Source organism: Charadrius vociferus, unplaced genomic scaffold (assembly GCF_000708025.1).
Source record: "Charadrius vociferus isolate BGI_N301 unplaced genomic scaffold, ASM70802v2 scaffold673, whole genome shotgun sequence".
NCBI classification, from domain to species: Eukaryota; Metazoa; Chordata; class Aves; order Charadriiformes; family Charadriidae; genus Charadrius; species Charadrius vociferus.
Window position 1 is genome coordinate 283,375 of NW_009647751.1, and position 14,306 is coordinate 297,680.

The following is a 14,306-nucleotide window of genomic DNA, read 5'->3' on the forward strand; positions in this document are numbered from 1 at the left end:
CAAAGTCTGCCGCAAGAATAAAAGGAGACAACTTTCCAGTTACCTCAAGAAAGCCTAAATCAGACCTTTATTACCATCAGCACAGATTTCATTGTCTTTCTCTTGTATTCTCAAACATTTAATCCCATTAATGGAAATCTCTGGAATTCCAGATATTAGAGATATACTTTTGACAAATTCCCCTGAAAAACTCTCTCTCTTATTTCAGCACTTACCATGCATCGCTCATGGTTCACTTAAAAGGCAGAAAATTCTCTGGGGAAACTGTGATCTCCCTTCAGTTTGTCTCTTCTGTAAGTTTTGTATTTTATCAAAGATACATTAACAAAAGTACACAGAGACAATTCAGAGATTTCTAAGACAACAGAAATTAGGGTAATAAAAGATAATGCAGTCAACAGGATTTCTGTCACTTCTCATGGGTGAGATAGCATTGCATGAAAACATGTTTCAGAGCAACATTTTTCGTTAAGTCACTCTTCCTGCCAAAGAGTTTCATGCAGGCAGCAAAGTGCTAAGGTAAATGTCAAAGGAGTAACAGCTTCATCTTGTAATTTTTCTAGTAAACCCACATATTTTTTTTTATTACTATGCAGACTTTTTTCCTCTCTAATGTGCAACTTCCCCTGAATTGTTACCTGGATAGCCATTTAGAGCTGCATTCATGTACCTTCTGGTGATGGCTGAATCGGGTGTCAAAAAAGCATTATGCCAAACCAGAAATAATTCAGAAGTGAGGTATTAGGCAAAACACCTATATTTGATCCCTTGTAGGCTGGGTCACTTTGTTTCAGCACAGAAAGCCACCATGTGTGACGGTCATGGCATGACTACGACTGTTTTCTGTGATATTTAGATAAAGATATTAATAGAAGAAACACCTATTATAGGAGGTCTGAAAGCTGAAACTGAAGTATATTGGAAGAAAATTTAATTAGGATCTTTTAGTTCATCAGAGGACTGTGAAATGAGTGTGAATGAACTTACAGGGCTATAGAGACTTGTACCTCCCATAAGAATATGGCTCCATAACTTTCCTTCAACATTTTTAAAGGAAATTCAGCTGTAAAAAAAAAATGTGATAAACCTAAATTGAACTGAAGCGGCATATCTAATTTTTACAGTCCAGTTACTGCTAATATCAAATATTCATTTCTCCCAACAAGCAGGTAACTATAGCAACAAACACAACATGGCTGTACGCAAACATGATGAGGAACAAAAACAAAGTAAAGAAATCTTTGTTTATCTCAGGTTTTTAAATTTGTTAACCTTCTTTCGAATTACCAGTACAGCTGTCAACTATTTAAAATATCTGAAAATTATTAATTTAGTAAAATATTATGGAGACACTGAACAACAACTGTACACACACAATGGGAAGAATACCATTCCTCTCTGAAAACTGCAATCAAAAATAATTTTCAATTAAAATACTTTCTGACAACAAGAAGAAAATTAATTTAAATTTTAGCTCTAGGACGAAAGGAGAACGAGTAACGTCATGTTTCATTTTCTTCAGCCTGTCACTTCAATTCTCTTTTGAGGAGGACTTATTTTCAGATTATATAATTACAATCCTGAAACGGCAGTTTTAAATATACATGACAGATGTTTATTAAATTGAAATAAAATTTACTTCCACTCCTATTCACTGCAGAAGCAAAGGGCAGATTCTAGGGTGTCTTTTCTGTTGCAGCCCCTTAAAGCTGAAATATTTTCACGATTTTCAGTGGAATTGTCCCCATTTTAAAGACTGTAACTCTTTTCCCCTATGAGCGCTCCTATGCATTTAATCTGTAGCGTGTATGTTACCTGGTCCATCTAAGTGTACTTTCAAACTTTATGCAAGGCAACATCCTACCATAAATACTATAAAGAAAAATTGAGATGGCAAGTATATTAAATTCTGATGTTGAAAATAACATCTCATCTAGGGCAGGTTGTGGTCCAGTATTCTAAAAATCATTAAATAAGCAGTGTCAGACAACAGAGTCTGAAGTCATCACATGTTGTATGTCTAAAAAGAAAAGTCAGCGTTCATAAATACTGCTCCATGGTACTATCAACCTACAAGGCAGAATTCACATTTTAGATGTAGGTATCTATTTGAAGATGGTAGCATAATATGGCACAAACTTAGTGTTCACAAATCACTTTTCTGAGTGAGCAGTATCTTCCCTTAAGAGTGATTTGTATATGGTCTTGAATGAGTCAACTTCTACTTGTTCTGCAGGGAGAACGATCCTTTACAGATTTCCTCTCAAGGAAATCGAGTTTGCCTTAAAAAAATTAAAAATATCCATGACACAAGACAGATCAAATTAAAGTCAAAAGCAAACTATAAAAAGTAATCAGCAAAACTAAGTTATATGCATAAATGGCAGCAGTTTGATCACTGACAGAGAATTCAGTGATCTTCCAGCAAGGAAAAAAAATCAGTCATTTAGAGAACCTTCATAGCCATACCAAAAAAGTATACAACGGATATAAAGAAAAGGCTAACCCTTCTGTGGTAAATTAAATTTCTTCAATCCTACAGTAATTAACCACCTGGTTGAATGACTTCATTTATGCTTTAGATTTTGAGCTTCTGAAATGTTTATATATACATAACATAGATGTACTGTCCAACATTTATAACTAAAACCAGATTAAAAGACTGTCACTAGTCTCTCTGGGATGTTCCAGCTATATTTTAATTAAGATTCCAATTTCTGCACTTTGCTTAATATATAAAAATTAAAAACAAATAGGCAAAAAGTTACATGAATGTATTACAAGTGGAACACTAGTGGATTCACCAGTCCAAAAGAAAAGCAGAGGAGAATGTGATTAACGTGACTGTTTATATTTATATGTGCTTAATTCAACAATTTATCCATGCCCAAGTCTCTTCAAAGGGATGGGGTTTTTTTTCCAGGATATTTCTGTGTATTTACCTGTGTTTATCTGTTCAAAAAATGAAAAGATATAATTCAATCAAAGATACCAACATTATTCACATTCTGCTTTCTCAGATTACCTTTTAATTGATTTACTGAGCATGTAAATAGAAAACTAAAACCTAATGCTATTCATGTAGTCTAAGAGGTTTTGTTGTTGTTGTTTTTTTAACCTTGAATAGCGTTTTATATAACTCAATAGTGCAGACTGAGGACTATGAGATGTTGACACAACTAAATAGAGAAATGCTACGCAATGCTTCACAGAATCCAAAAGAATACAATTACACTGAGAGTAAAAGCTGAACCCCCTCATCACACATTTTAATTCATGTTATCGTAATTAAATACTCCAACACAAAGGATGGGTTCAAATAGGCAGAATTTGGAGAGAAAGAATTTTCTCATTGATGGTATTAAGATAAAATCGCCTACAAAATAGCATATTTTAAATAATTTTTGCTACATACTCTCTAAAAATAGAAAGTTATAAGAAAAGAAAGATAAAAGAAAGTGAAAATAAAATGAGCAGGATGAATCTGTTATCTCACTGGCATTTGGGGAATCAAAAGTAACATCCCATTGATGCTAGAGGAATTATCCTACAATAACGGCACTGGAAAATCTGAATTATGCTAACAGAACACTAAAAATAACCATAGATGTATTTGACAATACCTTCTTTCTTTTTTTTTTTTTTTAAAAAAAAAAAAACGGTTAAGAAATCTGGACCCAAACCACAGTCTTATAGTTAGATTCTTTTTTCCTTTTTGGTATTAAACATTAACCTCAGGGTTTTCTTTGCTTTGTTTTCTCTTGGGAAGATGACCAGGGTGTAACCCTAATTTCTGTCACTGGATGATTCTGTCCCTTGGCAAGGTGTTAACAGAGCATACAGGTGCATATATATTTGGTGAATTTCCAACAATATTAGGGTTAGGTGTTGATTACAGTCACAGGTATGTAAGTATGTATTTGATATTGCTCTTGACTAAAGGTAGAGTTGTTAATCATTCCGTTTCCAAAGCTTTATTGTACTTTGGGAAAAGAAAGAATAGTGATTGATTTTCATATTAAAGCACACAAAACTTTCTCTCCTGAAGCATCTGTGGGGTGACTCTTGTATAGTCCCAAGTACTCTGAGCTGTAACTCTGATATAGCTAAGCAATTATTCCTGTAGTGACTTTGAAGTAATTCCATTTACTTTTCGTTACTAACTGTACTTGAGTCATACTGGTTGTAAACTGACTATTTCCAGATGTCTTTCTTTTTCCTCTCTGAAGCACTGAGAATTCTGAAAGTATTGATACTTGATGCAAAAATCAAACTTCTAAGATAGAAAACTCAAACTTTTTTTCAAGTGTTAACTGTGACACATCCTCATTACTTCTATAACAAGAAGGTGTTCATCTTATCCAGACCGCAAAACCTGTTTGGAAACTAGGGATTATTTGCAAGAAAAAGAGAGTGTATTGGGATAGAGACTTATCTCTACCTTTTGTAGTCATATTCCTTGTCCCTAAGAAAGGACTGAAAAATGCGGGCAGTCCAAATCTTTCAGATTTTTCTCACCTTTTGGCCCTTCCAGTCATCTCTCTTCTGAACTGAAAGCCCAGGCATCTACAAAACACATGGTATGTCTCCAATGTGGAATTTCTAAGTTTTACTGTCTTCCACTGTAGCTGAACTTTATGACCATTGGGCCCTTCATACTAGCAGAATATGTACGGGCATTTAGTAATTAACCATCTCTCTCTGGAAAATCTGCCACTTGAAGTTTTTCTTGTTGTAAGTACACCACTTCTTTTCCCCTCCTAGACAGTCATTTGTCACAGTGGGATTTTAACATCTAAACATCCACAGAGCTAATATTCCTTTCATTTTTTTAAATAAAAAAACTCTAGCCAAAAAAGATAACATTTCAGTTATCAGCCTCTATTCAAAGTATATGGGCAGCTGATATCATGCTTTGTGTCACCGTTAGTAAATGTCTTGGAAGATTATATGGTTTAAATCTCTCCGCAATAAATCAGTGTCAGAGAAACTCACAATGTTTAGATGAGCGACATATCTAGAGGTTCAGCAAACTATCTGCCAAAGGAGCTAGTGATACCAAAATTTCTAACCCAGAACATGAGAGGGAGCATATGAATGTTTCTCAGTGCAGCTACAGAGAGCTGCAAGTTTGAAAAAATCATATTCACATCTTCTTGTGGGAAATATGGAGCTTTTCCAGAAAGTAAGCTATTATAGGAGTATATATTTTCAATTGATGCTTGGAGTCATCAATAGTTGAGAATCACCTGGTTTTCATACTATGGTGGATAACCTACCTGAGAAAAAAATCCAAGATCCTTATGAAGAACTAGGAGTGCTCTTTCTCAGTATCAGAGGGAAACACAGAGAAAGCAGGTAGAAAAAGATTCCTTTGAGAGATGGCTTGGGATTTCATGTGGCTCATCTGCACACAGGAGGGAACCGTGTCCTTGCAGAAGCTCGGTTATTATTTATCTCACCTGCAATCTACAATTAAAATAGCTTAAGAAGTATATATAGTGATTATCACAGTTTGTATTGGATGAAACTGTAAAGAAGCACCTACATGTGGATGTTGGCCAGTAGATCTGGCAGGATGATAATCTGGAGTCTGTAATAGCAAGTGGTTTCTATTTATAACGTTGTTGTCAATAAACCAGGGTTTAGAACTGCAAAGGAAAACCTGCTGTGGCCTCAACCATCAACACAGAGGAGCCAAAGCAAGAATTTGAAGGGAGCTCCAGCAGTCACTAGGGTTTCACAGCTAGTCATGGAATTTACTATATCGCAAAACACGTTAAAGTTGTCCAAGTGGGAATTCTGTCCGAGAAGACAAGACAAAATGATACAATTATTCCAATTCAGAGCTGATATGCTCCAAGGTATACATTTTCCCACGATCACTGTAAATATGAATATTTCAGAGGTTAATATCGAGATCAAATGTGGAATGCATTTGCTGAAAAGATTAATATCTTTTCATTAAAAATGAGAGTGTACTGTTGGTTCAGCATTTGCATTTAGATCGAGTAAGTATATTGACTGCTTAAGACACATATCTCCAAAATGGAAAATATGGATAAAGAGGTTAGTGTCCATCTGCAGAAGTGGACAAGCTTTTTCTACTTCCTACTGCTACCCCATCAGAGAACATAGCCTCTATCAACAAAAACGCTGCAATTTACTTATCACAGCAGAACTGGTTGAATATTGTGAAGAGCATTTATGCGAGCATTCATTCCTTCACACGAGCAGTGTATTGGTGAATATGTATCAGTGGGCTGCTGTTGACTTGAAAAATTGCTAGACACTGTACAGTCATTCATCAAGGTATAGACAGCAATGGGTATTTGCTAGTTGTTATACACTGCTTCTTGCTGCAGTTGTTTAAAGCTTAGAGCCATCCAGCTAAGCGGGAGGCTCAGCCAGCTATTACGTTATTACAAGCGGTCCACATAAACATGAGCGGGATGGGCTAGTGTAACTCCAGGTTTCTCATTGTTTACAGCATATGGCTTTTAGATCCATGCTTCCCAGTAGTAAAGAGAGGGAAAGGTATATATCATCCAAATAATGGTAGATTGATGCACCAAGATGGGTTCAAACAGTTACAGAATATAGCCCTTGCTTATTGAAACGGTGGCATGGCTTATGCAGGCACACCGAGTGTCAATCTCACTGGAGAACATACATTTCATTTAACTGATTCTAGCCCAGGGTTTATCAGAATCACAGAATACTTCAATTGGTTTTCTTGAGAAGACGTGTTTAAATACATATGTGATAGCATATAGTCCAGCACGTAGCAGATATCTCAAAATATTTGCTAACTTTAATTCAAATTAATCACAGCAGTTCCTATCAAAAGCAAAAGCATATTACTTGTCAAACTGTGAGAAGTAAAGTAAATATTTCACCTAAGCAACTGTGGTGGCAGCTTTGTTATAGTATAGTTCTTATAAAATTTATACAAATCATACAGCTACTTTCCTGCAGAGCAGAAGGGCCTGTAAAACTGGCAAAACAGCACTGTGAGTAAGCAGAAAAACTGATTTCCATATAGGAAATTTAAGAGTTGATTCTACAAGATTTCAAGTGTTTTCTCCTCCTATGCACATGAGGAGCATTATTTTTCCTCCACTACAGGGAAGTGTCCTTTGAAATGGACTCACCATCCCTGAAATGCAAAATTCAGGACATTTCCTCAAGGTTTCTTGCCTGCCTCCCCTCCCTCCCCCCCTTTTTTTTTTTCCTGTTGTGCTCTATTTCGGGTCATTTAGACCACACGCTTTGATGGAGGGCATCCTTCTTCTCTGAATTTATGAATCAAAATGCATTCTCCAATGGATACCTGGAGGTATAATTTGCCTCCTAACAGTCTTCAATCTTTATTGCTGACACATTCAAGGATGCCTAACTCCCATAAGGAAAAAAAAACACATTAATCTTCAAAAATACATCCTTACCTGCCTTCTGAAAATGAAAATAGATGTTCTTTGAGAAATTATCTGAGTTTCGCTGCAAACCCTGAGGATCATGCACTTTTGGAAACAATTCTGAATCTGAAAAATTTATAAATAAAAATACGCTGGGAGATTCAGGCCATACAAATCCTGCATGGTGCTAAGTACTTCCTTGGAGGCATGGAGCTCTCAGCTTCCCTCAGCAGATGTCAACAGAAATCAAAAGCACTCAGCAGCTTGCTGGATGTAATCTGTGGGATTCCTACATACACTTTTCTGCATACTGGAGAGAATTACTTATTTGCTTAATGCTTTTGTAGGTGATCCTATACTATGGAAATATCTCCAAAGCACACATTGTCACCCATACGTGCTAAATCAAACACCCATTAAATTACTACCAAAGTTAAAAAAAATAAAATAGCTAGGTTGATGATCTGAAAGCAGACTGGCAACTCGAAGAAAAGACCTAAGATGACCTTTCTGTTTCTAGATAGCGCAAGAAAGAAAACAACCCTAAAGAGAGAGTGATGCCTTTCACATTACATATTCCTTCTGCTGCCTTATGCACAGAAGAGCTTTAGAATAGCCTTTGAAGGGGAGGTCACTTAACACACCAGGGAACATTCCCATCTTCATGCTCTCAGTTTAGCAAGAGACCTAATAAATGCCAATCACAGAAAAAGAAATTTTGAAGGCTTGTAGGAATTTAACAAAATTGTCTTCATGTTGAGCCTTGTAGCCAAAAGAACAAGAACATGCACAGTTGAGGTTCACCAGAAACAAGTTAATTCTTTCCTTTTTCCTTTCTTTTAAATTTTGTTTTATCTTAACATTGTCTACTCAGAATATACTTTTAATTCTAATGTATTATGAGAAATGAATGTTTGATTTCCATCTCCTTAAAATTATTAACCTTGATGTTTACCTATGCATGCTTAGATTCTCCCACCTATATTCAATTGCATATAAAAACTGAGCTCTCTAAATGCCCAAACTTTATTTTACTTTAGGATAGACACCTGTATTTTGATTCTTTGCATTGAAACAAGAATTTCTGAGGCTATGCCATAGCAACTTTTCTGAAAATGCTGAAGCATGGAAAAATAATACGGACTACACAGTATGTGCAAAAACTGCCAGATGCTTTGCATCTCCACATCTCAGTATCTCCCACTAGGCAATATCCCCAGTCTTCTGTTCCCTCTGATGCACAAACATGAAACAAATCATATTTTAAAAAAATTAAAAACAAGACCAAAACCAAAACAAAACCCCGAACAATTTATATATTCTTATTTTGTCTTAAATGAAATGGAAAGTTTCCCAAAAGCATCGAGGTCCAAGCAGTGGTAAAACTTACTAAAAAAGATGGAAAATATGAGTTATTTTAATCAGTGTTTTAATATACTTTTAAAAAGTTCATATCAACCTCTGTTGTATATACATGTTATATGAATGGGAAATAGTTTTCTCCCTTCTCCATGTCCATCCTAGAGAAATTCTTACTTCAATTCAGCTTCCTAATTGGTGTCCAGGGCTAATACAGTTTTAAACAATATATGTACAAGGAACAACTAAGAATAATCCACTTTTGACTGGTACTCATTTTTAAGATTCAAATGGAAAATACATAGAGCTAGCAAAAGACAGAAAAATCACAGGCAAATGACCCAATTTAAACTTTAAGTAAAATCTAGGAGAAGCTGCTAGTTTGCATTGGCAGTCATGAATAATCAGATTCACCAGGACCAATTTTTGCAGTTTCTGAAGCTATGGAGTTTCCCAGCAGAAATGCACCTCCCCACCCGCTTATAAATACTGTGTGTACCTTCATGAGCTACACCCAGTTACCTGCAAATACTGTTGACTCAAGTCCCAGTCATCAAAAAGGATCAGCTGAGTTGTTCAACATCCATTCTCTTTTCCAAGCAATGGAAAACATCAACGAAAAACCTTGCTGTTCCCTATGCGTGTCTACTGCAATACGTTCTCCACCAAGATGCCACCAAAAGAAGGCTAAGAACTGAGGAGGTAAAATCATTCCCCTCTCCTGTTTACAAATGCTGTTTCATATGGTCTTGGTCCAACCATCGTTCAATTACTCTGTCTATATTTTTTTTTGTCCTCTGATGTTACACACCGACTAGCAAGGCTTTCAGAGGAAAGACTGTTTCTTTGTCCCATGTTTTTACAATGCACTTCATAGATAATTGCGATAAATAGCCAAAACCTTTAAGATCTACAAAGGTTCACCAGAGAAAATATAACACCAAGGCACTAGCATCTGCTGATATCCTACAGAGGACTGGCAAATAGCTGTCCCTTCTGGCCACCAACTTTCCAGCATCCTGAAAGTCACTTCTCCAAGCCTGGTGATATGCAGATACCTTATTCCCTAAGCAGTAGCTAGACAGACATTTCCTCCTCCATATGTTACTCCTGTCTCTCTCCATCTGAGGCAAAAAATTCTTTTACAATAATTCAATTTCAGGAGCTACATAGAAATACATAAAAGTTATTTATATAGTATAAAGATTATGTTGGTACCCAGAATTGTTCCAAATAGGATCACTAGGCCGCTTGTCCCTAAAAGCTGCTATTACGGTTAAAAAGAGAAGCTATACATCTTGGACTGTGAATGGCTAACGCCACAGATCTAAACAAAGAGGCATGACTACCAGTTTCTACACAAGACAAACATAAACAGGAAGGGGGAGAAGAGGCTGAACCCACAAAGATGACACAGAGTACACCACAGAGCATCACGTGAAGAAATGGAAAAAAAACCACAAACTTTTTCCCAAGCCTTTTACCTGACAAGACAGTATTAGACTGGACTTCAACTGCAGATAATCCTTGGCTTTAGTGTTAAAATTTTACACAGCTCTACGTTTTGGCTCATAAAACATACAGCATTTGCAGCAACAACAAAATTACTTTGCAGTTTCAACAAGACTGCAGCTTGCCATGTCACCTTCAAAGTAAAGGTATTGAATTGACTATTATTAAAAATCACGAGGAATTCAGATCTTGCTTTCAGGATATACTACCCAGCTGTAATACCCGTTCGATTGAGGCCAGACTTCTTGTATGCTGACAGCATCATTATTTCATGAATCACCAGTGACCTTTGGAAGGTACTAGGAAAAGCAGGCATGTTCATTCCCTTCCATTGATTTTCTAATTTTGAGTAAATTGGTTTAATCTGGGGAATAGTTATCTATTAGGAATAAAAATACCTAAACTGACTTTAGAAAACAGTATAAAGCTTTTGAACTGAAACAATGAATTTAGAAAGGATACGAGGCAAAAATGTAGTGATTACATAAATCTTAACTTGGGCGTGATTCTTTGGCCTGCCACACAAGTGTGAAAGAATTGGAATCTCTCTAAACTTAAAAGACAGATCTACAGGCCCAGACCATAGTTTTACTGCACTATGTGTCTGGAATATGTGTCTGGTTTACCTCAAACCAGGACACCGTTAAATACCTGCTGTTGGAAAAGCCTGCAGGAAAACTACTCACCTACAATGGGAAGTGGAATAGGCATCACTTTCATCTGGTTAAAATGAGAAATAACATGCTGAATATGAGAAGATTGGACAGTCCAGAATCTAACCAACTTAGAGGACAAGTTCAGTAGATCAGCACATACCTGAAAAAGCCTGCAAGAAAATAACTTGGTGGTCTCCAGGAACCTAAGAGCACACAGGGCTACATAATTGAATGAAATGGTGATTTACAGCATAACTGTTTAGGTCATCGTTGTAATGGTGCCCAGATCTCAACATATTCTGAAAACTAAACCTTGTCTTAGCAGATTGGCTCTACTTCATTATCTTCTGAACATGAAATGATCATACCTAAGCTTGCTTTGCTAACAATTTATCTTCTCATAATGTTAATGACCTATAATAGACATAAATTTTGGCACGATGGTAACGCTCCTTAAAACCATGTAGAGACTACCTGTCCTTTTACTATTCCTTTTTTTATTTTCATTTTCTGCCTATGGCGTACTAAGTTAATTAGTCCATTAAGTCCACTCAAGAAAAAGAAAATTCTAGAAAAGGATTTAAAGCACGAAACTGTAACAATCTCAGAGCAAGCTACGTAAGCAATTAGGTTTGGGGTTTTTTACTTCCAAACTGTCAGTTCATAACTCTAAGTTGAATTCCACTTATTCCTGAGATCATTGCTCTCATCATCCAACACTAAATGCCTTGCCCAGAAATTATGAACTACTAGATTTATAAATATTGATCAGAGCATATAAGTTCTTATGCCCAAATAAGAAATAAACAAAACTCTTAAAAGACTCCTTAAAGTTAAGCTTCGGAATCCCCACAACCACAATACTCTGAACCTCTTTTCACATCACAGAAGAAGATAGGCGCAAACATTAAAATGTCAGACTGGCAATAGGAAAATGTTCGCTTACCTCACGATCCAACAGTACAGGTGACACAACTGTAACAATATCTCCCTTTTCTGGGTCAATATAGAACATATTTGGAGATGGTTTGGTAGGTGTCTGTTTGAGGATATTATACCGCAGGAGAGCATTGTCTGTGCTAGAGTCATCAGCATCAAATGCTGTCATACGCATCACCGTCGTTCCTAAGGGAAAGGTGGACAGACAACAGAATGCAGTTAGCAAGAACATGTAAAATTATGCTGCCTTCACATGTGAGAACCAGGTGGGTACAATACATAACTACCTCGTCACGACCACTAAGTAGTTTCACCTGAAATTTAGTCTGTACTTGCATTTGTATTATTTTTACTTGCTAACGAGCCAACAACAAAAGACTAGTGTTTCTGGTTTGCAGCAGACATATGACTGTAACAAAAGTTCCCATATTTGAATGCTTTGTTGCCATCCATATTAATTGCATTTCACTAAATGAACTACAGATATTTTATTTTCACTTTAAATTCTACAAGTAGTCTACAGGATATTTATGATGAAGATGACAATGCTGAAATAAGAGAAAGATCTCTGTTTTCACTTTAAAGTCTTGCACAGTTTCAGAATTGGTTGGACATTATAATTTCTGTCAATAAGAAATTTTGTAATGATTAAAGCCTACATTATTCTAATTTCAATTTGTACAAATTTATGGGCTTATTGTACCAGCATCAATAAAATGACCCCACACCTCTATTGCCTTCAAGTGATGAAGGGTTTTTTAATATGAAAATCCTACGGCATACTGTTCTGCTATAGAGTGCAGTAAGGTAAACGCCCTTGACTGCACAGATTACTAAATGATGTACAGAGGAGAAATCTCACTCTTCTAAATCACAGTTAATACAGGGAGGACTGAGATGCTGCCAATTCTCTACTTAGCTAGTGGAACACATACTCCTGCATCACCGGATCAAGTCTTCTCACTGTTAGACAAAAACACCAGAAGCTGACATAGACTACAAAATTCTCTCATAGCATTCTTTTACTTGCTTTGTACAGTACATGGAGAACCAAAGAAAGGAAGTAATAAGACACCTGGGCTGAACGGTGAGATATTCACCCCTACACCATTATGATTTCTTAATCAGTTCATTTATAGGTATAAATGTAAGCATTTTTTTTTTTTAAATCTAACTAAAAGCAATATATCATCACACCAAAACTAAAGTGGTTTTGGTAATACTGACCTGAAGAAAGAATAAAATCCTACCAAATAACAAAAAAGTCATCATCAAATCAACAAACTTTTTTCAATGGTGGATCAAAGTTAACTAACAGATTAATGCAAAAGGCATTAGCAAACTTTATACCAATAAGGAATCTAGGAAGGTATCCATTCTTTTGCCTAAAAATCCCAACTAAAACAATTTATCAAAATCCATCAACTATATGATTTGCATTTAAGTAGCTTAGCACTGAAACAATATTATCTAATGTGTGAACCACAATGTTGAACTTAGTTCTAACTCTTTGTTAGAGATTAATTCTTACATGGTGGCTAACCCTTTCTTTTCCTCCATAGACTTTCAGTGGGCAAGTATTATTGCAAATATGATGACGAAAAACATTTCAAATACAACATTTTCATTTCTTAACAGGTCTGTAAGACTATATGATCTATGCTCAGTATCCACCTAGCCTTTTGTGGCAAAATAATCACAAGTGCTTAAAACCTTCTGGTACAGACAAGGCCTAAGACATTACATTGGAAGTTTCTGCAGAACAGAAATATGTATTGTTCATGTACAATGATAAACAGTGCATTTATATTCTTTGTGAAGGTCTTGAAGCACAGATCACTTAAAACTCAAATAAAAATGAAATATTGTGGTAAAAGTGAAAACAAACCAGCTTCACTTGCAGCCTGAAATAACAACTGCCTGGTTCACTGTTAAGCAAACACAACTGCCTTGTTTAGATATGTTTCTTCTTTTTTTCTTTTGCTGTACTTCCCAGAGTACAAAGTATTGCCTCTTGTTGTAGTGACCTTGAATATAAGCTCTCAAAGGTTTTGCTTCATTGCTACTTCAGGCAGAGTTACCCTCTTGAGAAAAATAACAGACATCTGACAGCACGTTGGTTTTATTCACCGGTGATTAAAGGTCAGACAGCTCAAAAAGAAGCTTACGACTGGATACCATGCCATGTTTTCCAATATTACAAGATGATCCTAGCCCTGATGTTTTCACCTACTTTGTTTCAGAGTTTTTCAGAAGAAAAAAGAAAAAAAGAGCAGGTTTCTGTTTTGAAGAATGAAGATTCCCCCGCTTTTCACAAGTACAACACACTGTGCTATTTTTTTTAGATATTTATCGCATTTTGAGAAGATTATTTATATCCATATTAGATGGTGTGTTTCGTGAAAATCTTCTAAGTCACAAG

At 36.0% G+C, this 14,306-nt stretch overlaps 1 protein-coding gene across 1 annotated transcript in view; it reads right to left on the reverse strand.

Moving 5' to 3' along the window:
- The window catches only part of LOC104283887 (cadherin-13), a 261,169-nt gene that overhangs the window by 136,148 nt on the left and 110,715 nt on the right, over positions 1-14,306 (reverse strand). Inside the window, exon 4 of the mRNA XM_009882122.1 lies at positions 11,892-12,070. Coding sequence (XP_009880424.1) covers positions 11,892-12,070 — 179 coding nt within the window. The remainder of the gene's footprint in view (positions 1-11,891; positions 12,071-14,306) is intronic.